The sequence below is a fragment of the Eimeria mitis genome, genomic scaffold (assembly GCF_000499745.2).
Source record: "Eimeria mitis Houghton genomic scaffold, Emh_scaff103, whole genome shotgun sequence".
NCBI lineage: Eukaryota > Apicomplexa > Conoidasida > Eucoccidiorida > Eimeriidae > Eimeria > Eimeria mitis.
The window spans coordinates 4171-25244 of record NW_013567189.1 but is presented as its reverse complement, the minus strand read 5'-3'; the positions used below and the strand labels follow the sequence as shown (position 1 = coordinate 25244).

The following is a 21074-nucleotide window of genomic DNA, read 5'->3' as shown; positions in this document are numbered from 1 at the left end:
ACATTCGACGTTTGGTTCGATGCCGCTGCTGCGTGGCTTAGGGGTCACAAATTTGTGGAGCAGTGGACAGGGAACGCCAACAGCTTCCTTAGCAAATACCTTCCACAACTGCAGCAGCAGCGACGGCATCCGCAGGTTGAACATCACCAGCCCGAGCAGCACAGGACTGAACATCAGCAGGAAGGACGGCAAGTGCCTCAGAAATCAAAGGAACTGCTGTTCGAGGGAGAGAGAGAAGGGTATTCTTGCCTGGTAGTGGAGGGTTCAGACCAGAGTAGAGGATGGTTCCAAAGCCTTCTGCTATCCCACGCAGGCGCCAGGGAAGGCCTCCGCCGCCAGCGAGCCAAACAGCTGAGTGCTGGTGCCCTCCAAGAGCAGAAGAATAGCAGACAGGAAGTGGCTGCGCATATGACAGAGACAAGCGGAGCATCAGTCGGCGATGAGGCAAGCGTCCATGGGAAGCCGCAGCCAGCAACGACGTCCCTGGGCGATACAAGATTGCCTCAACTACCATTCAGCATCGCGGTGACCCATGGATTTGTCGTAGACTCTAGTGTACGTATCCCAAACATACAGCTGCTGTCCCTTCCTGCCATGTTTCCCCTTCGCTTTGAGTTGCTGCTGACTGTGCCCACTGAGGTGCGTGGCCTTGCGCTTTGCGGGTGTTGTGGGTGTAGGGCAACAAGCTGAGCAAGTCAAAGGGAAATGCTCTTTCGCCAGACCTCTTCTTCTCTGCTGAGAAGGAAGCTGCACCAGCAGCTCCAAGAAATTTACCCCATGCACACAGCAATACCTTGCAACCGCAACAACTCCACCGCGTACGGAAGCAGCAGAAAGATAGCCAACTGGCGTACGGTGCCGATGTGTTGCGTCTGTTTGTGGGCTCCCTGGACTTTGGAGGAGACATGGCGTGCCCTTCTGGAGATTCGCAAGAGCAACAGCAGGAAAGACAAGCTGTAATGCAGGCAGCAAGCACTACTTATGTCAAGCTCAGAAATGCATTCAAGTACCTCGTCGGTTCTCTCCACGACTTTGACATCAACGCTGTAAGCATCTAGTGGAACTGCGGCACAGGGACGGGCGATCAGGAGAGGTAGCTACACCACAAGCAAGAGCGACTGCAGGATAACTTACAGCACAGTCCCCAGTAACAGCATCAGAAGTGCCAGCAATAGAGATAGGACCAGCTACGCGGGCTTCACTAGGACGAACTTTGTATCGTTCTCGGCAGTTCTGGCTCTAGTAGGAGATACTGCCTCTGCTGGTTGCTGCAGTGCAACTTGATGTGTGGAGTTTTACGCATTTTCAGGACGTGGTCCCGCTGAATGAGCTACCCCTTTTCGACATCGGGATGCTCCTGAGGCTACAGACTTTGGCGGACGACGTGGGAAAGGCCTACGAGGTGTTCCAGCACAACAAGGTACTGGCAGCGAGTCAGAACTTCTTGCTGCTCCTGAAATTGCTGAGCGCTTGCTGCATGTTGTACTAGTACTCTGACCAGTGCTGCTAGACGGGGTGTTGCCAACGGGCGAGATGTTTGCTGCAGCTGTAGGTGAACCGGCCGCCAGCTTTCTGCGTCGCGTTGCTTCGTCGCAGGCTTTGCGTTTGCTGCTTCGGTTTATCTCCGAGGATTTTTCAGCCACTTTTATTGAAGTAGCGAAGGATAGACTTTACCTTGACCACCCTACGGGCTACCGCAGACGCAGTTGCCAGGTTAGGGTTGCAGTGCTATATGCCTAGCTCTGTCTGTCTATGCCTCTATCTCTCCCTCTTTCTCTCTGTATCTGTGTGTATATGGCGGTTTCCCCCCAGCTAGCCCCCTCTAAAGCTTTTCACTCGACCTAAAACAGGCTAGAAGCAGCTTCTTGGTAGTGTTGTGGTCTGTCGTTGTTCTGCAGACAGTGCTCGTTATGATACTGCTAGTGCTGACGCAGCTCGTATCTCCTCTGACCCCTCACCTGGCAGAAGAGGTATTCTTCAGAATGCCCAGAAAGCTGAGAGAAGCGCTCGCTGCACACCGCAGGAGCAAGATCCTGGAGGCTTTGGGACCAGCAGGCGAAGGATTTGCAAACGCGCTCGGACTGCGCGGTCCGCTAACGTCTGTCTTCCAGGTGTCTCATCTTCCACCCTTGATCTGCTGCTTTGTCTTGGCTTATGGCTTATCACCAATTTGTGTTTCTGTATTTCTGCTTTTTTTCATATATGCGGGGCATGCGCTGTTGTCTCCTGTCAAATGCGATATAGTTGATACTCCGTAAGGCCACTTACGCGGGTTTCTCTGCATGTTGCGGCTCCACCTTTTGCAGGTAGGGTGGCCTCGCATGCACCTGCCCATACAGCCTGCCATTGCGGCGGAGGCGGAGCAGCTGTGGGACCTGGTGCTGTTGCTGCGCCAAGACGTCCACAGTCTCTTTACCAGGGCGCGGCAGCTTCAGAAGGGCAGCCGCGTCGGCGTACCACGGGTTGGCTCTCTCAATGACCTGAAGCTGAGTATAACGGCTCCGGTGAGTACCTATGAGTCGAAAGGTAGAGCCGTGAAGTTGTGGTTTTCTGAAGGAAATTTGTTCTCGTCCGTAGTGCAGAGAGAGTTGGCTTTTTATGTACATCAGGGGGTAGACGTTGATTTGAGCTCAGGGGAAAAACAATCTGGGGTATAGTGCTTGCGGTAATGCACGCAGACGATGGCGAAATTCGACCAGCTACGACGTTTGCTGCCGCAGTCCGAGTTACTAAGGCCGGCTCCCTTCTCTAATCCATGTTCTGGGCAAAATGGAAGAGCACGAGCGACGCCCTCGTACGTTGATGATCTACGGTGGCTAGTCCAGTGTTCTGACGTGGACATTCATATGCCTAGGGTTCCTGCCGGAGTTTCGAAGGACGAACAACTTGCAGACCAGACTCTGCTGGCTTCTGTGGATGAGGGTGCTTCGTATTCTGGGTTAAATATGAAACTGTACAGGGCGCAGGGGCCGAGATGCCAGAGGTTAGTCGGGTTCGCGTGCTATTGTTGAAGTTTCGCGAGCAAATACCAGCAAAGAAAGAAATTAATACACTACTTGTCTGTTCGAGTCATCCGTAGGAGACACTTCGTTGACGTACTAGAACGTTACCTCTTCTTACGTTGTGTTGCTTCTCTGCAGGTGCTGGATGAGGGCCGTACCATCAGCCAGCGATGTCTCGGAGACTCACGGCCCTGAAAGCGCCTCACAGCATGCCGAAGGAAGTGCGCCAGCAACGACGGATATCGCTAGGGAAGCAACTAAGGAAGTTCCATTTGCGTGCCAGAGGTGTACTGACGTCATGCGACACATGGAGAGCAAGTCATAAGACAATTGTTTTCAATTTCTGTAGCTTCTGCAGGGTCTTCAGCCTGCAGTGGTGGCGCGTAGTCCCTTAATCTGCACGGAAATGCAGTTAGCAAATATCTGTGGGCCTACTTTGACTTAACTACCCACTCAGGGCTGAAGTTAGCAGGATTGTCGAGGTCCAGTCCTCTGTACGATCCTGCGTTCATGTTTATGCGTCCTCTTCTTCCCTTTTATGCTGGATACAGCCCCCTGACGTTTTTTGTCTGCAACTTTGTCCTGTGTGGAAACATGGAATGCCAAAGCCCTTGCTTTCATGCATAGTTCTACATAGGGCAAAAGTGAACGCTTAGCGGGACGCTTTGCCTCGTGGGAGATATTGGGTGACGCCCTCAGAAAACGTATGGGCCCTTCCAATACACTTCCTATGATGCCTGTATGATACCAGAGTCTACCTCTATGCCATCTAGCTTACAAAACATCGTATGGGGGCTGTAATGCCCCGGGATTCAGCAGGCCAGAGTTAGCTGGAAACAATGTGATAAGACGTCTAATCACTGAGAGACAGGGAATAAGGTGATTTTCGGCAGATATTCGTATTTTTAATAGAAAAGGTGGTACGAATATGGATGATTCCACCTATAGACAGGACCGGCTTGACCTTGCATGGCATGTTACGCAGCTAAGCGAACGAACGAAGCCAGAGTACCTGTCCGCAAACCTGAGAAATAGCTGCGAATGGAAACGAACAACCAGAAATTGAGAAACCGACTTCTGGACGACTGTGCCGTTGGACCCCCCAGAGTGCTAGGGGAAGTCGCCGATCCGAGCAAGCTGGTGGGCCGGGTTGTAGTCTGCACCCTACTCGCAGATTATGCCCTTGTGCCGGCCGATGGGTACTGTGCCGTAGTCCGCTCTAACGGACTGCCGCTAAACTGGTTCACGTGCAAAGAGTATACTATATATCTCATGGTATATCCATTAGCGACATCTTCTCACTAACGAAACTAATACAACTGACAAATTTTAGTGGCGGAGCACTACAATATTCCTCCCTCTCGGCAAGTGTATTCCGCAGGCAGCGGCGGAAGCGCAGCTAGAATTTTGAGCACGAGTTTTGGGGCGGATGATTGCGACTGCTGAGCTACACTTTGCTCGCGACATCAAAGACGACGTTTCACCGGTGTACATCGGCGTAGGTCTCTTGCTTCCACTTAGTTTTGAGGATATGCTCCTGGGCTCGGTCGCACAAGCGGCGGAACAGTTTGGTCATGGGTTGTGTGGTGGTGGGAGTGAGAGAGCCAACGATGTACAGATCCGCCGCTGTGATCGGGTTCTTCCTGAACATAACCTCGAAAGGGCTGAGCTCCATAGAAGAGTGGCTGGCGTTGTTGTATGCGAGTTCCAATGCGGGGAGCATCTGCTGGATAGTGCGATTCACGCGCTTCGTCTGCGCATCGGTCTGCTGGTGTTAGGCAGTGAATATGGCGCGCTGGATGTTAAAAGAGCTGCTCCCAAAGGTCTCAGTGAAAGCGTGGGTCGCGATGCTTAATGAAAGCATCGGGGAATCCATGATATCGGACGACGCGATTTGGCAGCAGCTCATTGGTTTGTTCCGTTGATAGAGCCTTAATGGAGGGGGTAAAATGAGCCATTTTGCTGGGGGAATCTACGATGACGAAGACTGCGTCGTGGCCCTGCCTGCTCGGAGCGAGGAAGATCAGTGATGAAGTCCAGAGAGACTCATTGGGTGGCTCCAACGTCTGGACTGGATGTGAAGTGGTTGACGCAAGGCGGTTGAGAGCTAAGAGCGAGTTTTGGGTGACCGGTGTTGCTTGCAGGACCGGTGTTGTGTGCAGGAAGCCACGTACAAATTAGAATAAGCATGCGTGCCGGGCAAATAGAAATATCGGCAGAGGGCGCCATAGGCCTTTCTCTCGCCACGGTGACCCGCTGTGACGTGATTGTGATGCAACGGAAGAATCTGGGTGACGAGTTCGGGAAACTGCGCCATACATATATCCCTCGAGCCACTGTGACATACTAGCAGATAGGGAGAGCGGAAACTAAACGAGAAACAGCGCTGAGCCCGCTCGAGAGGCACCCAGTTGCCATTGGTGTTGCGACTTCGTATGGCTTCTAGACCTGAGGCGACACATGCGGCTCTGTGCTGAGAGCAGAGGCAGGAAAGAGTGAAAAGCCGGCTGTAAGGGAGGGGACGACGTGCATATATCCAGGGAAGAAGGCTGCGCCGTCTGGGCCGCACGAATAGAGAAGGGAGGCGACGTCGGTGGAGGAGGTAGGGAGAACTGCGTGCCGGAGTGAAACTAGGCCTTTGCCACAGGAGTGGATAGTCGAGCACGAGGGCCCGTTGAAAGAGTCCTGGGGCGCCGGTCAGCTTACAGGGCGGGGAAGGCGGTGTGGGCCTGCGGGAGCTTGCCGTCGGCATACTGTCGAAAGCTTCCTCCCGAATATGGAGCAACGCGACGACGCAGGTTCTGCGCCTGTCTAGAAGTGATGTGAGGATCTTGGCAGTATATCCCCACATGCTAAAATGCTCATACACGCTGTCAGCCAAGAGGTGAATAATGATACTTGGGACATTACCCAGGAAAATGGAAGCAAACATCTGAGGTGGGTACCGGGCCAGATAATAGGCAGGCGGGAAAGGCAGCTGCGTATCGATTCACGTCCCCAATCCAAGGTATAGAATATAGCCGCTGCGCATATTCCAAGGAATTTCGGTCGGCAAACGGGCCTAGCAAAGTTACCTTAAGCGAACTTCCGTTGGAACAGTCCAAATGCCGCCCGTACAAACTCATCAAAGCGTCGAATGCAGGCTCTCCAGATACTTGCGCAGTTCCGGTCTTCACTAGGTACGGGGATATCCGGCGCACGTGAAGGCATTTTCCGCCAATGTGAGGAATGCAGGCATCTGTTTGCCGGATTCCGCCGGAAGGGTGCTGTGCCGCGATTCATGAAATTTAATTACCGGGACGGAGGCACGTGAGTGACTGGAGGCGGGGGTTGCTGAGAATGTTGAAGGTGCGTTGGAGAGCATTCGTATTTAATCTGGGCAAAATGGGGACTCAATCCTTGGTAGTTTGTGTGGTCTGGGCTCACCCAGTAGTTGGGGGCCCTAAACACTAGGAACCGGGTTGTTTTTGTCGAGTAGTTCCGTCTTTCGCCAACTTGCGTGCCATATATGAAAGCAGAGGAAGCTCCTTCGCCTATGCCCATGGCCCCTGGCAGTCGCTTTGGCCCACCCCGCAAGAGTATCATGCCGTACGATTGGCTGTTTCTAATGCGCTGGGGTTCCGCAGGGCACTTCCAGGTCAGCTGGAGATATATGCCACTGTGAAAACCGATCAATATTCCCATATTTATATGTGCATCTATATATATATCAATTCACCATAACTGACAGGAGTGTTTTAATGCATTTGACATCTAATAAGAAATCCCTTGACATAAACATCAGGAATCATACAATCATTACTCTATTTTTGAGGCTAGGATAGAAGCAAGCTGCAATGAAGCTAGAGACTTGCAGTAGGAGTTTTCCTAAAGCAGCTGATACCTGTCCCCTGTTCCCATATCTCCTTCTAGAAACTCCCCTACAGAAGACCAGGATAAGGGGAGTTTGGGGCCTTAGCGATTATTGGAACTTGATCCCNGCCGGTCTGCGCTTTGTGCCCCCAACGACAATACAAACGCAGATGGAAAACACAGTTGTGAGGCCTAGCAGGGATCCACGTTCACGCACACGTTGGGGTGATATGGATCCATATTACTAGAGGTACTACGGCCCAGAAAGCTGATGATGTGTGGTGAGAGCCGTCAGTCCCTCACGTGCAAGCCGATATTTGTTCAAGATAACCTAGGATAATTCACTAAAAATATTTGAAGTTAGCTGTACGTATTTTATTGGGTTGTATCTCTGAAGGACTACTGGGGGGCGCATCCATAGAACCGCACAGCTGAGTATAGCGAGCTGGCAGGCATTAGCTATCATACTGATACAACAACATAACAAACTAACAAAGGTTAGAGGAAACTACTCTCAGTTTCTTCTACAAAGATATTCTGTTCTGGAACCCCGCTGGAGCCGACACTGCGGCCTTTGGGACTGGTTTAGGAGACGCCGTAGCATGTTGCAACACCTTCTTGCACCAAGGCTCATGCTAGCATCTCCTATAGTCATGCCAATGCCACTTCGTGAAGAGTGTTTAACGCATTCACCAATGATATACTCCACGTACATCAATAAGCACTCACAGACACGTTCACTGTTCATTCGACCCTCACTCATACACAACGAACACGGCATTGTTGCCGTGATTGTAGTGAGTATTCACTACATCTCCTGGGCGATGGAGTCAGGGCCTGAGTGCTGCGGTGAAGAGGCAGCCTGAAATGAAGTTGCATCGCTCCTCGCTGCGGCTGATGATACAAGCCAGTCTCACGCGAGTACAGAAGGAAGCTTCAACGAAGATTCCTTTACTGCTTGCTTTACCTCTGAATACACTTCTAGAGCGTGTGTATGCGCTTACATGCAACCTGCGTAGGCCAAGTGAAGTTGTTTGCTATATGTAGGCAGACTACGCTACAAATCAGAATGTCACGATCTATCTGAACGACCCATCTATGTGGAGAAAGGCGAAATTACCAGCTCTAGTGGTGCTATGCTGGCAGGGACCCCTACCGGCGCGGCCTAGGTGTAAAGAGACGATGCACACACACCACTGGACGCTTTCTGCCAGCAGAAAAGTAGATAGTAACAAGTTAATTAGGGAAAAAAGTAGGAGGGAGATGATTCTGGCTGCCTTTGGGCCATATATCCGGTGTGTCTTTGAAGCTTTCACGGGTATATCGCTGCTTGTCCCCGGATGCGGCAACCGCAACTTGTGGAGGCCGGCAGCGCCGGCCTAGTCGGTAGAGCCTGCCTACATGTGCTGCGTAGCGGTCCCACTAGCGGAATGCTGTCATCCCTCATAAATGTGACTATTAATATAAGAAACCCACTACTATCTAATACACGGATTCGGGCCTCTAGCGAAACTCTAGGAGCTGACGCTGTAGTGGGCCGCACTGAATTGCCGCACGTCTGCACACAGGGAAGTTCGAACACAGCCTCCTTTACTACACGCTTTACCTGTGTATACAGCTATGATGCGCTTGCATTCACTTGGAGGCAACATACCAAGCCCAAACGAATGCTCCTGTAGCATCTGTACGCAGAACACGCTGCACTATTGTGTCTTAAGCCGTCGTTGAAAGAACACAGCCGACAGCTGGAAAGGAGATATGAACACAAAGAGCATGTAAGCCTTAACTTCGAGAAAACGAACCAAATAAAAAAAATCCGAATTTCCGGGCATTACCGAATGCCCGTCCTCCGTGCTTCCCTATGGCAGATTCCGTATAGAAAATGTAACGCCGTCGGCCGGCGTTACATAGTATAACTCCAGCTTGAGGGGTCGTGACTGTTCTGCTATGCTATTCTGTCACTATTCTGTTATTAACCTGTCTGAGAATATGAAAAGCGCGTATTTCACCCATACGCTCAGCTAGAATATCACGCATCTATTCACTTGTAGGGCTCACGCACGGTTCTGCGGCGAACTGGAGATTTTCCAGTATCTGAGAAGCTATACTTTATCGGATGTGCAGTTTAACACTTTTAATAAGCAAAATAACAAATAAATATGTGCAGAGGACAAAAGACAAGGCCGGTAATAGAGACATTCCCTGTTGAGTTCACCACCGCGCACCCAGGGGCCCCCCTGTCCGGGACCCTGAACGGTTCGAAGCCGAAGAAGTCTCTTTTAAATGTTGCTTTTCTATTTTTTCGGCTTTCAAATTAAGGGTTCTCGGTTCCTTAATAATCTCCCTGGTCAGTCCGCGAGCCAGGTTCTCCTTAACAGGCTATCCCGTGGGAACCCCCAAACGGTTATTGTGCTATCCGCTGTTCTCCCGAATATGGCAGGAGAGGACTCGTCCTGAATTTGGGACATTCAGTTTTTTGATATTCCTCCAACAGTCTGGAAGGATCTTGAGGGCATCTACGAGCCACAGTGATTGACCCGTCTTCGTCCATTAGACGATGGGTTGGCGTCGATTGCTGCTTTTTTCTTCCCTCTGCCATTCCTTATCCGTGGGGGCTTTCGGGACCCCCGTGGTCTCGACAGATACCGGGAGTTTGGGGGCAGGCAGCCAGGAGGTGTGGGGACACATCTTCTGCGACCCCGCGCAAACACCAGGCCTCACAATTGCCCTAAACGGGATTCAGCTTGGAAATGCAACCTTTCTGCCGGCGTTCCCCCGCGGAGGAGCCCCTAGGAAGAGCTCGGGTGTTGACGGTTCTCCCTTGGGGTCGCTTGGTCCCTCAGCCGAGTTTCGGATCCCGCCTTTGCTGCCTGGGTCGTATCTTCTGGAGGTGCTGCACCCGGGGCTGACCTTCCCCAAATACCGGATCGTCACGACAAGCACGGGCGGTAGTGAAGTGTATATGCTGAATGAGTATTTGGTGCCTGCTACTTTGGCTTCCCTGCCGGTGCCCTTTAAGGTGGGGCCCACGGGTGTTCCTCGGTACTTCCCGGTGCAGGGAGGTTTCAGCATATTGGACTTGCTGAGGCAACCCCTCGTCATTTTGGTCATGGTGTCCCTCGGTATAATGTATTTCCTTCGAAAGATGCAAGAAGCGCAGACGGAGGCGGAAAACCAACAACTCGAGCAGGAGCCACATGAACAGCACGCCGTGGACAACATGCAGCACGAGCCCCCAGAGTCTGCCTTCGTGCAAAAGCTACTGAGACAAAGCGGCTGTTAGTTTTTATCAGGGCACTGGATGTAACAAGAACCNAAGTCGCCACTGGTCTCGTCCCCAACACGATTCTGCGTCTCATGTGCCAGCTAAGTCACGCCTACATTGCTCTCCTGTTGGCACTGATGTGGCACTCTATGTTGTCGGTGTGCTCGATGACACGCACTCAGCCCCGTCGGACCTGCTAAAGCACTGGCTACCATACAAAACCCTACTGGTCGACGGGAACTACCTAGCACATCCCCACCAAAACTCAACCACTTCTTCCGATAAGTTGTCATGAAAACGACTCCATCCGGACAAGCGGAGTCAGGGGTGTTTCCAACAGGCCCCTGTCAACAGCAAATGGAAGCATCCCAATTGCTGTACGTGCTTCCGCTGCGCTGCGCAGGCGCGTCCCTGCCGCAAACCGCGCCGTTTGCTCCCCCTAGGTACCTGACCTAGTCCGCCAACGGCGGTAGTGAGGGCACTGCACTACGCAGAAGCGGAGGAACTCGCACTATTGATGCGTTAAGGATTCATCGGTTTCTCCTCTGGGCTCGCTGCGTACGGCTTCGCCCATGTTGCCCCTGGTGCAGCCGCAACTCTGACTTTATATTAACTTACCACATGATACATGTCGTGACTCTGCTGTTCTTCATGCCTCATGCCACTGCTGTTCGGCAACTACACAGCTAAAGCTTCGTAACTGTGGCAGTGTCACCTCCCTTGACCGCTGTTGCCACTGCCCATCCACCGCATAAACCAAGATGCTTCCTCCGTTTGGCCAGCGCTACTCCTGGTAGAGCTTTGCCGTTGCCCATTTACAGCTGCTGCACTTGCGGGAAGCAGGCGCTGTGGCTGCTGGCCCGGTTGACGCTGCTGCTGAAGGGTGCCATGCCGAACCGGTCCAACGGCCCCGCTGGGAGCCAGGGCAAGAAGTCGGCCGTCAGCTAACCTAACGCAAGGCCGCTGCTGCTCAACAGTTTCGTTGTGAGGTGCGAACTGATGAGTATACGCGAAGCTTCTGCCGGTTGTAAACGCAGGTAGCCCTTGCGCAGTAGGCGTGACCGGAGTAGGTCCTACTGGAGATGCTGGAGATGAGATAAGAACGGGCCCTCGCGGCCCCTGGCTGTGGCAGACTACAGGCGGCAAGGCCGTAGCGGTAGCTTGTTGCCTCAAGTGCAGCTGCTCCCGCCACATCTGCTGCTGTGGTCTGTCATACCTGAGAGTTTGGCTAGGGCGGCTTTCCCGCCACAGGCCTCCTGCATGGCCCCCCATCTGCTGTACTTCCCCAATGGGGCCCCCACTCCTTGCGCTGGGCACGCTTCCGGCAGAGCCTGCGACCCCCGAAGAGGACCCGGCGTAGCCTCTTCCAGTCGGGTAGTAAGTATGCACACTGGTAGTGCTGCTGTCTACTGCTGCTGCAGATGCTGCGACCGCTGGTGAGGCTAAGCGCCTCTCTGTGGCTCTCCCCAGCACGCTGTGATACTGTGGCGGGTCCATCGCGGGGGTTGCTAATGGAGAACCCCTTAAGCCCCTGGCCACGCGACTGGTCCAGGCCTCCTGTTCTTTCTTCGCTTCAAACCAGAGCTCGTTCACAATCCTGGTGGTCTGCGGCAGCACTTGCTGTAGCCGTTGTTTCTTTATGGATGCAAGGATAAGCTCCTGTTCGGCGGCAATGCCCGCCAGCTCCTGTGCGCTTACCTGCAGACATTCCGCTAGTGCCTCCTCTTCCACATCTACAGCGGTAACAGCGGGCTCTTTGAATGATGATTTCGCCGCTGCGTCTGTTACCGCGCTGTCAGAAGAGCCTTCAGAAGCAACGGACAGAACCAACCGTGCTAAACCCTCCGCCTCCAGTTCGCCAATCGTAAGGCCACGAGCTATGGGGAAGCCTTCCTTTATGTAGTGGAGCTGTAGACACAGGCACGTTGAGCACCACCAAAACCGCTACCGAGGTGAATGCCCACCGGGCTCTCATTCGTTCAAGGTGTTTCGACACACGTCTCAACATAATGCCCAACCAGTTCCCCTGAGCTGCGCGGATGCATTGAAACGGCTCCTTTATGTCTCTGGTACTGCCAACTGGAGATCAGGCATTTATATGACGTGCTTCTGACCAGTCCCCAACTGCGCTAGTTGTGTGTTTGCTTACCGAAGTGTAATGACCCAGTTTTCCGTGCCACATGAGTCGAAAGGGAGTGAGAGAATCGCCCTCCTGGCTTGGAGGCTTCCTCTTCTCTGCATCTGGCTCAAAAGCCTGAAGCAGCTGAAGGCGTTCGTCAAAAACAAAGATCGGGGTGCCGAACAATAGCAACAATGCATGCATCTCCCTGTAGTCCGCCCATTCTGCGCGCACGCCTCATACGCATCAGCNTCATGAGCGTTTTGCGGCTTCAAACGCCGACAGGAAACACTCCCCGTAGCATAAGGTAATAGTTGCTAAGGGGGTAAAAACGGCCAAAACGGCCGACCGCCGAAGGCCTACAAATATGGACACATGCTTTCCGACATCGAGGCAACTCCGCCACAGATCACGGCTATGCCTATGTAGGTGGTGAGCGGCTTTCAGAGGTGAACCTAATTGTGTTTTCTCGCGCTTGTGGCATTCGTATCTCTCCTAGCCTATTCCACTCTCCTCAGCAGGGCGATACGAACCGCTCCCTTAGATATCCACTCCCTGATATGTGCACGGGTATAATCACTTCCTTCGCTAGTCCTCTACAGGCGGAACCTAGGGCATCGATTAATTCAGCAGTGGGTGGCAAGTACCTCCATACGTTCTTTTGGTCTGCAGCCATCGCTCGAAGGGGCCTTCGCTCTCATCCACAAATGCCTCAAAGGTGTCCTTACATCTCGACTGCGCGGAAGCAAGAGCAGCAAGTAGGTTGAGACACATAAGGAGTCTAGCCACACTATAACGCCACGCTGCCTCTGACAACAGGGGTGTAGCTCACCATTACATAAACAGCAAGCCTCCGTAAAAACAAATGATGCTCCTGAGATCCATACAGCTGCAAAAACGAAAGACAAAGCAGTTAAAAATAACCAGCAACGATTAACTGACAGACTGCAAAGGGGTCGCCTACAGCTGCATCACATGAGATGTAGCTTCGCAGCTCCGCAGAAAACACCAGTCTACCCCCTGAGAGCCGTCTCTGTACAGATGGGAAAATTGCCTACTTGGTCCGAGAATGCGCGGTAGAGACAATTCCCATCTCCCTCACACTCGCGCGTTAACATATACGGGGCCATGGCGGCAATGGCAGCGTCCTGTTGTGCCTTCTTCGTGCTACTCCTGCTATTGCTACTGCTGCTCCCGCTATCGTCCGTGCTATTATTGCTGCAGGTCGGACTGCATTGCTGTGCTCCCTCCTCAGCGTCTTGAGACTCTGTCTCCACGTGTGGTAGGTGCTTTGGCTTGGGGGGGTTCCGTTGTAGTTCCTTGATGGCGGCGAGCTTCGGGCTGCCGTCAGATACTTCCCCGTCGCTGTGAGCCTTCTTCTGAGCGTCTCTGTAGTTGTTGTATTGCTCATCATGCTCCTTGACTCCAGTTAGGCTTTCATGTACGGCTTCATTTCGAATGTATTGACTCTCACAAATGCTGCTGTTGGAGCTCCGTGCTGCACGTGGANCTCTCCGGCTCGTTCATTTGCGGCTGCCCTTTCTGCTGCTCTCGATATAAAAGAACCGGCTGTTTGGACTCATTAACCGAAGTGATTTGCATGGGAACCGGGGCTCCCAAGGGGCTGGAGGGTTCATCTCCTGCCCTGGGGTCTCCTTCCCACGAGGAGCAAGTGGAAGAATTAGAGTTTCTAGCTAACGGGCGCAAACCACGGGTGGCCTTGGCTGCATCGCGCCTTGGTTCCGGCGCTGCTATTGCTAGGGCTGCAGCGCCTGTCACCACCGTTGTTGCAGCTGCTGTTGGCTGAGCACCAAGTCGCAAAGGTCCCGGCTCGCTCGCTTGTGAAACTACATCGTTGCTTTGCTTCTCATTGAAGTTGTCACCTCTACCTTGGTTTTTGCAGTCCTGTGCCGGACATACGGTCACTTTAATAGAGCTCTCCTGCTTCCGCTCCTTCCCGGAATCCGTGTCCCAGCTGTCTGCATCGGCGGTACCCCTAGGTGCCTCCCCAAGGTCTCCTCCTGTGTCAAACGAAGCTGTGTTAGACTGGTCATCATGATCACCAGCAGCAGTAGAAGTCACTGCAGGAGCTGTAATGGCAGTAGCCGTAGCGGCAGCGTGGCGCAGAAGCCAAGAGCCGTCCTGCGTTCTGTTGCAAATCAAGGTGTTTGTGGTTTTGCAGCAGTGACAGGTGATGCGCACAACCTGTGTACCCTCCAGGTCATCTCCTAAACGGAAACTTTCCTTCCCTTCAAGGCCAAGAAACGTGCCATGGGCAGCAGCGACAGACACCGCACAGGAGGGAGAGTCGCCGTGCTGTTGAGCGTCCGCAGCTATCATGATGGGTGCCGGTTGCTTCCAACCAGAACAGCCGAGGTAAAAGACCCTCTGCCTATGCTGGTTGTTGCTGCAGTCTAATGCTGCTGCTGCTCCCCCCTCTGAGTTGCGTGTCCCACCAGCCAACACAGGCTTCTCACCCCCTCGATTGTCCAGTAGCAGTGGCAGAAGCAGAAACAGCACCGCAAGCACGGGAAGCAGCTGCCGCGCAATGCCTTACAACAATTAATCACGAACAACTCTTTTGTGACGCCAAGAACGCCCCGAAACGCCAGCTCATGAGTTCTGATTCATCAGGCAGCTGTCGTTGGGCTGTGGGCGCCTGCGGCTGTGCTCAGTCGCGAGTGTAGCTCGGAGTCGTGTTTTGTCTGTAAAAACAGTGCCTTGCTCTACCGTATTCTCTACCATCATCTTCGNGTAGCTCGGAGTCGTGTTTTGTCTGTAAAAACAGTGCCTTGCTCTACCGTATTCTCTACCATCATCTTCGCCACTTCTTGAGAGAATTCATGTCTCCCATATATTAATTCGTAATGGCCAACCGACGGTTGGCCCAAGTCCATTATTCCCCCAGCCAGTGGCACCACTGCTGAAGTTGATGGCTGCCGGCGGGGTGTACCCTGACTACAGCCGCTACTGGCTCTGTTTTCCGTATTTCTCTTCTAAAACGTGTAGGCTGCACTGAAAAAAGGACCATATCGGTTGAGAGTTGCACCAGGGCGGTGATGGCTTGAAGAAGCAATTTAGGGGACTCGCGCATTGAGCTTTGCGGGGTCGGTAGCAGCACCAGCACGTAAATGGTCCGTCTCGCAGAGGTTTTCAAGGCTGTATATGGCTTTTTGAATAATAAGTTGGGAAAATGAAGTGCTACTTGCTGTGGACTAGTTCCGCGGCGCCGTGGGAAGTAGCCCCAGGCTGCGAGCCATTGGTTGGACCGCCCGCAATCGAGTTAACACATTACAGGAGACAATATTGGCAGTGGGACAGAGTGAGGATGTGCATGAACGCAGGGGATTTTCTTGGGTGTTATCGGCCTTCGAATCCATATAGACGATATGAATCCTATCATCGCTCCTCTTTGAGTTGCCTCCACCTGTTGTTAGGAGAGTCGATAGCGTAGCAAGGAAAAGTAATATGCTGTTGAAGATTCACCCAACACCAGCCGAGGCGGTACAACGACTTCATGTATTTATGGCATATAGCTTGTTCTAAGCCAGCGTTGCAAGAGAACTACAGGCTCCCTCCAATCGCTAAGAGTGCAGTATGGATAGTGTGTCCTGTCTACAGGTTACATGGCGAGTGACTCCTGGAGGTTCCTAGGACCTACCTGCCCTAATATTGAGAGTCAACTAATCCAGTAGTTCCCCACAAAAGAACCGACTCCCAGTAGACGAATCCCCCGTGATTGAGAACTGCCTACCCCTCTAGCTAGCAAAGTACCCATTTAGCGTTTGCTCCCTAGAACAGCCGACGAAGCAACCTACAAGACCCTACACTAGGCAGCCAAGTAGTTTAAAAAGCCCGAAGGGCCCGTTGAAGGGAACGCGAAAGCATAATGCAATAACCTGCAGAAGCATTAGTTCTCTGTGGGGCTGCCAAATCGANTGAAGGGAACGCGAAAGCATAATGCAATAACCTGCAGAAGCATTAGTTCTCTGTGGGGCTGCCAAATCGAGCGCCTCAACGGACGCGCTGCCAATCCGTTGAACAATTCACACCCTCTAAAAGTCATCAAACAATGGTGTGAAAAGACGAAGATCTCGCAACGGCACTGGTTCGTATCTTAAATTTCAAACCCCCTTGGGTGCGTGCAACCGGATATTCATCTCGCACTCCAGGTACCTACCTACATACCAAACAAAAAGTCCAGGAGCGCAACTGTCTCAACGTGAAGCTTCAGCACACTACAGCCGCAATGAATTAATTCAAGACCTCCTCAGAATCAACTCAGCACGAGGCTTGTGCAAACGCACCCTTCATCTTGCTCACGACGGTGCTGACTCGCGAACGGTTGAAATTGGTATCAGCTGCACTCTCGTGCAGTGAAAAAGCCTCGCACGAGGCCAGTTACGTCGGGGAAGTGCTGTTTTCAGACCGTCAACCGTGCTTAACATCCAATNAGCCTCGCACGAGGCCAGTTACGTCGGGGAAGTGCTGTTTTCAGACCGTCAACCGTGCTTAACATCCAATCTCAACTTTCTACAGGCTAGCAAGTGTGATGCTTGCGCGTTACCCCAACGACGTGCACGTTAAGCAGTACTACCCGGCAATTCCCATCATTTGAACTGTGCAGCATGGTGCGGTGAGGGGCGGGTCGCATTCTAGCCCCAACAGGAGCCTGGGTACGCTATCAGGAAGCCCGTGACTCCGCCCAGGTCGTCTTCTGCTGACTCCCGCGGGAGGCACATCAGGCCCAGATTAATTCCCTTTCCTCATCTCTCGGCCGATGAGGAAAGGGAATTAATCTGGGCTTGATGTGCAGAAAACAGCGCACCATAAACACGTGGAGTGGCCATCTTCCTAATACACCGCAGTTTATAGAGTTGCTCCTCCACCGCTACCTTTCCTCACACAGGGCAACCTGGGCTGAGCTGGGCGTGCCGCATTGTGTTTGCCGCACCCACGGACGGCTACTAAGCCTGGCAGATGCTTCAGCGAAGAATACGTCCCCCCCTGTTGAAACGCATTCCCTTGTGGTCGTCCGTTACGAAGCCCACATCTCTGTCTGCTCGCCTGCACTAATAAGGGACTCTCTTTCAACTTCAGGAGGGTTAGTTGCGCCAGCGTCTGCCATGACCTCTGCAGCAGCTCCACCAGCGGCACTCGCAGCTCCACCGCTCCTACAAAAAAAAAGCAGCATTCAAACAATTATCCGTCGTCTGCAGAGAATATGGTCAGAAAGCAAACAAAACGCAGAACGAAACAGCACTACGAGCTCTACACGCATGAGCATGCAAAATGATGCAACGAACGCAACAAAGGACTCACAAGCCGTAGAAAGCGCCAGCTCCTGCTGCGATTGCGAGGATCCCTCCAGCTACACCACCTGCTACTGCCGCTGTCGGGAAACCGCCACCTTCTTCTTTAGCCTCTTCCTCCGAACTCTCCCCGGAGCTCTCTTCCCCTTCTGCCCCTCCAGCTCCACTTCCACCGCCTCCACCAGCGCCCCCTCCGGCACCTCCCCCGCCAGTGGAAGACTCTGCACACTTCGCTTCGCAGCTCTGTTCCTCATGTGTCGGGCTCGAACATTTTCGGTCGTCATAGTCAAAAGCCACCATAGTTTCCCGCGTCCGGGTCCCGGAGCAAGACTCACAACCCGTCCATTCGGTGAAAGGAAGTGTGCAAGGGCCTGTTGAAATGCGCAAATGCACAACGGAAGATCATAAAAAGATGCACCGCACAAACAGAGAATTGGACAAGCACAAACAAGCCTAAACCAACAGACTTCACTAGAGGTGAACTGAAGCGGCCTGTCAAGCATGTCCCTAACCTTTCAGACAGAAATATCAAGCGAGAAAGCTAGCGTTGGACTGTCCGTCTAAGTTCAGATTCACGCAGAAGAACTAAACAGAATAAGATCTTGACCTGCTCTCCCATAGCCTGGAGCACTCACCGCAAGGCACGTTATTGCACGCTCGCTCCTCGGATCTCAAAATCTTTTGGCCTTCAGGGAGTCCTTTGTTCTGTTCCTCAACTGTCTTTCCTCCAAACGTAGCTTCCACCATGCTACGGGAACGGTGGCGGACCTGCGTACCGCCGCCACATTGTTCGCTGCAAGGTCCCCATCCTTCCCATTCGCCGACGACTTCATCGACAGGGCAGGGTTGCTTGTTGCATTCAGTAATTTCTGTGGGCCCTTCCGGGTGCAACTCTATGCACGATCGACCGCCATGCTTGGCATCGTCAAGCCAAGGTTCCCTTCTACGCTCTTGCGTGCCGCCGCCACAAGTCTTCGAGCACTCGGTAAAGCCAGACCACTCCCCACATGTTGCATCGACAGGGCAAGGTATATCATTGCACTTCTCGGTCTCTCGCACAGCTATACCCTGTTGTTCAAGCGTCTCCCCCCCATTTAGTTCGCCTATCTGAGGATACCCCTCCCGGTCGCGGTGCCTTGTACCGCCTCCACATGTAGCGGAGCATTCGGACCAGTCACCCCACGGTCCCGGTTGTTGCTGAACTGGGCAAGGGGACTTCTGGACAGACTCCACCTCAATTTTATATTTAGGAGGGTTCTGCTCCGCACATGAAAGACCACCTCCGCTGGCTGGCGGATTTTCGTAATCTTGCCTCTCTCTCTGTCGCGTTGCCGATCCACAAGTGGTGCTCCATTCGGACCAGGGGCCGAATTCCCCACAATGCGCGTCAACCCTGCAGGCCGGCATGCTACACGGTTCCGTGCGTATTAGACCAGGAGACTGTTCAGCACAGGACCGACCCTGAGGAGCTTCACACGTAGGGCACGGTGGTGTTCCCGGCTGCTGTGGGGAAATCTCGACACGGGTGCTCGTCCGCTTTCCCTCTGTGCCGCACTCCCCCTCGCAAGGCCCGAAGTCGCTCCAGTCACTACATACTGCATCCTTCGCAAGGTCTCTGCATGCAGCCTGGATGATGCTGCTGACTTGTTTGCCGACATCTACCCAATTCGTCTGCAAGTATCTGGGGCATTCCGTAGTATCGCAGCCTGCAATACTTCGACATTCTGACGAGTTAACTCCCGTGCCAACTCCTAAGACAACAACGACCACTCCACGTTCGCGCAGGCTTTTGGCAGCGGATAAAGTTTGCGCGCGTTTACTGCTGGCACCGTCCGTCATCACCAACACCATCTTCGGCACACCTTCCCGGCCTCCCTTCTGAGCACTGAAGAGCATGTCCGCTGCTGCATTGATTCCAAGGTGAGTGTAAGTGGAACCTGCTGCATACGGCAGACTGGCTGCTCCGCTGGCGAACAATCCCGGGTCTTGGGCTCTAGAATCGCTGAGGTCCCAGTGAGTCACAGCTCTGGTGCCGAAAGTAATCAAACCCACGCGGACATCCTCAGGGGAGATAGGCATGGTACTTGCAAGGTCTTGGAGAAAGAGACGCACTTTCTTGTAGTTCACGGTACCAATAGAGCCTGACTCGTCGACCACCGCCACGGCGTCCAGAAGGCTTGTGCAGACTCGATCCGCGTCCGCCCTGACAGCTGAAGCCACAGAGAAATCACACAGGATCGGACTCGCACAACAATAAAACCTGGACAGGGGAAATATGCCCAAAGCAAGTGAACACTCTGCATGTATGAGTAGCCCGTGAAGGGGAACCGGCAGCCAGCAGGCGTGACACCCCCAAAGCCATTCAAGAGCCCCCACAATGATGGATCCATAGAAGCTTGCACAAATTCGTCAGACGAAAAAGCAGCAGTGTACTATGATAAAGAAACACCAAATATACGGTAACATAGGCATGCGGCATAGAGAAGACTTTTCCCCAGAGTCCTCGCATTCGACACCGTCAACGAACAAAGTGTGTCTACCAAAAGTCAGGCATCAAGCATGAAAACTACTGCAGCAATTTGACCCTGCGTAGAGTCAATGAAAGCATAACACTGGTTGGGTTCGTGCCACAAAGACTGCCACGGCACCGCGCACCGAGCCACCGCAAGCTACTCGGTGGTCTTATAGCCGGCAGATATGCTGCTTCCTGCAATGAGGCCATATTTACGAACCTTCAGGTGAACAATGGAAGATAAAACCAGCAGCGAGAGCCACTAATAGTGAGAGTGCCCTGGAGGGCGCTAGCCTCCGAAGAAACGCCATTGCGGCGGTGATACGAGGAAAAGGCGGGACCAGTAAAAAAGATAAAGGAAGTGAATATAATGAAATGAACCTGCAAAAACCGCTTGATTTGAAGCCAGACCTGAATAGTTTTGTGAGGCGGCTGAACTACGATGCCCTCGCGGTGTTTCTGCTCTTGCGCGCTGGCAGCTTTCCAGCACGCCTTGGTTTCCCGCGGGATCTGCATGCCGGCCGCTGCGGACGCAAATTTGTTATTGCTTTTGGATATTGTTCAATATATTCAGTACATTTCTGAGATTTCATATCCCTTTGCATTAGAGACGGCCTTCGACTTTGCTGCGTCGTGCATCGACGAGCCTCGCCACACCCCGGCTGCGATGGTTGGGCAACTGCTTTTAACTACATCTCCCACCAGATTTCCATAAAACCTATAAGGGTCTATATTCTTTATCTCTGAATTGACCAGCTTCTGCTCAGGATGACTTGAAAAGCGAACATTTTCCTTGGCATTGCCACGAGCCAGGGCTCGTGCGATGAGTGTACCTGTTCTGTCTTAAAGTAGTGGAAACGCAGGGAAGAAGGCAGAAAAGAGCGGTAGAGAATAGTTTCAGGATACGTCCCGTGGAATTTGCCATCTTAATGAATGTCTCTCTATCAGAATTGCCAGGCACCACAGTAGCGGTCACGGCCCGCCGCCGTATCGTGCCGGGTGGGCACATGGC

The 21074-nt window shown here is 52.9% G+C and overlaps 5 protein-coding genes across 5 annotated transcripts in view; 3 read left to right on the top strand and 2 right to left on the bottom strand.

Moving 5' to 3' along the window:
- The window catches only part of EMH_0078010 (isoleucyl-tRNA synthetase, putative), a gene marked incomplete at both ends in the record, with an annotated part of 7449 nt that extends 4122 nt beyond the window's left edge, over positions 1-3327 (top strand). The window contains 8 exons of the mRNA XM_013494088.1: positions 42-555; positions 678-1046; positions 1310-1420; positions 1597-1713; positions 1899-2088; positions 2311-2504; positions 2679-2983; positions 3141-3327. Coding sequence (XP_013349542.1) covers positions 42-555; positions 678-1046; positions 1310-1420; positions 1597-1713; positions 1899-2088; positions 2311-2504; positions 2679-2983; positions 3141-3327 — 1987 coding nt within the window. The remainder of the gene's footprint in view (positions 1-41; positions 556-677; positions 1047-1309; positions 1421-1596; positions 1714-1898; positions 2089-2310; positions 2505-2678; positions 2984-3140) is intronic.
- A 1104-nt stretch (positions 3328-4431) lies between these two features.
- On the top strand, positions 4432-4857 carry EMH_0077900 (uncharacterized protein; the record flags this gene model as incomplete). Its single annotated transcript, XM_013494087.1, has 1 exon — positions 4432-4857. The coding sequence occupies one exon, from the start codon at positions 4432-4434 to the stop codon at positions 4855-4857; it is 426 nt and encodes a 141-aa protein (XP_013349541.1).
- A 4554-nt stretch (positions 4858-9411) lies between these two features.
- EMH_0077790 (uncharacterized protein) lies at positions 9412-10137 on the top strand (the record flags this gene model as incomplete). The annotated part of the gene is made up of 1 exon (XM_013494086.1): positions 9412-10137. The coding sequence occupies one exon, from the start codon at positions 9412-9414 to the stop codon at positions 10135-10137; it is 726 nt and encodes a 241-aa protein (XP_013349540.1).
- Positions 10138-10408: 271 nt separating this feature from the next.
- Positions 10409-14578, bottom strand: EMH_0077680 (OTU-like cysteine protease domain-containing protein, putative; the record flags this gene model as incomplete). Its single annotated transcript, XM_013494085.1, has 7 exons — positions 10409-10463; positions 10835-12027; positions 12269-12462; positions 12886-12973; positions 13071-13127; positions 13297-13736; positions 13948-14578. The coding sequence occupies 7 exons, from the start codon at positions 14576-14578 to the stop codon at positions 10409-10411; spliced, it is 2658 nt and encodes an 885-aa protein (XP_013349539.1).
- A 2698-nt stretch (positions 14579-17276) lies between these two features.
- Positions 17277-21071, bottom strand: EMH_0077570 (microneme protein 2, putative; the record flags this gene model as incomplete). The annotated part of the gene is made up of 4 exons (XM_013494084.1): positions 17277-17412; positions 17561-17921; positions 18186-19760; positions 20969-21071. The coding sequence occupies 4 exons, from the start codon at positions 21069-21071 to the stop codon at positions 17277-17279; spliced, it is 2175 nt and encodes a 724-aa protein (XP_013349538.1).
- Positions 21072-21074: the final 3 nt, after the last annotated feature.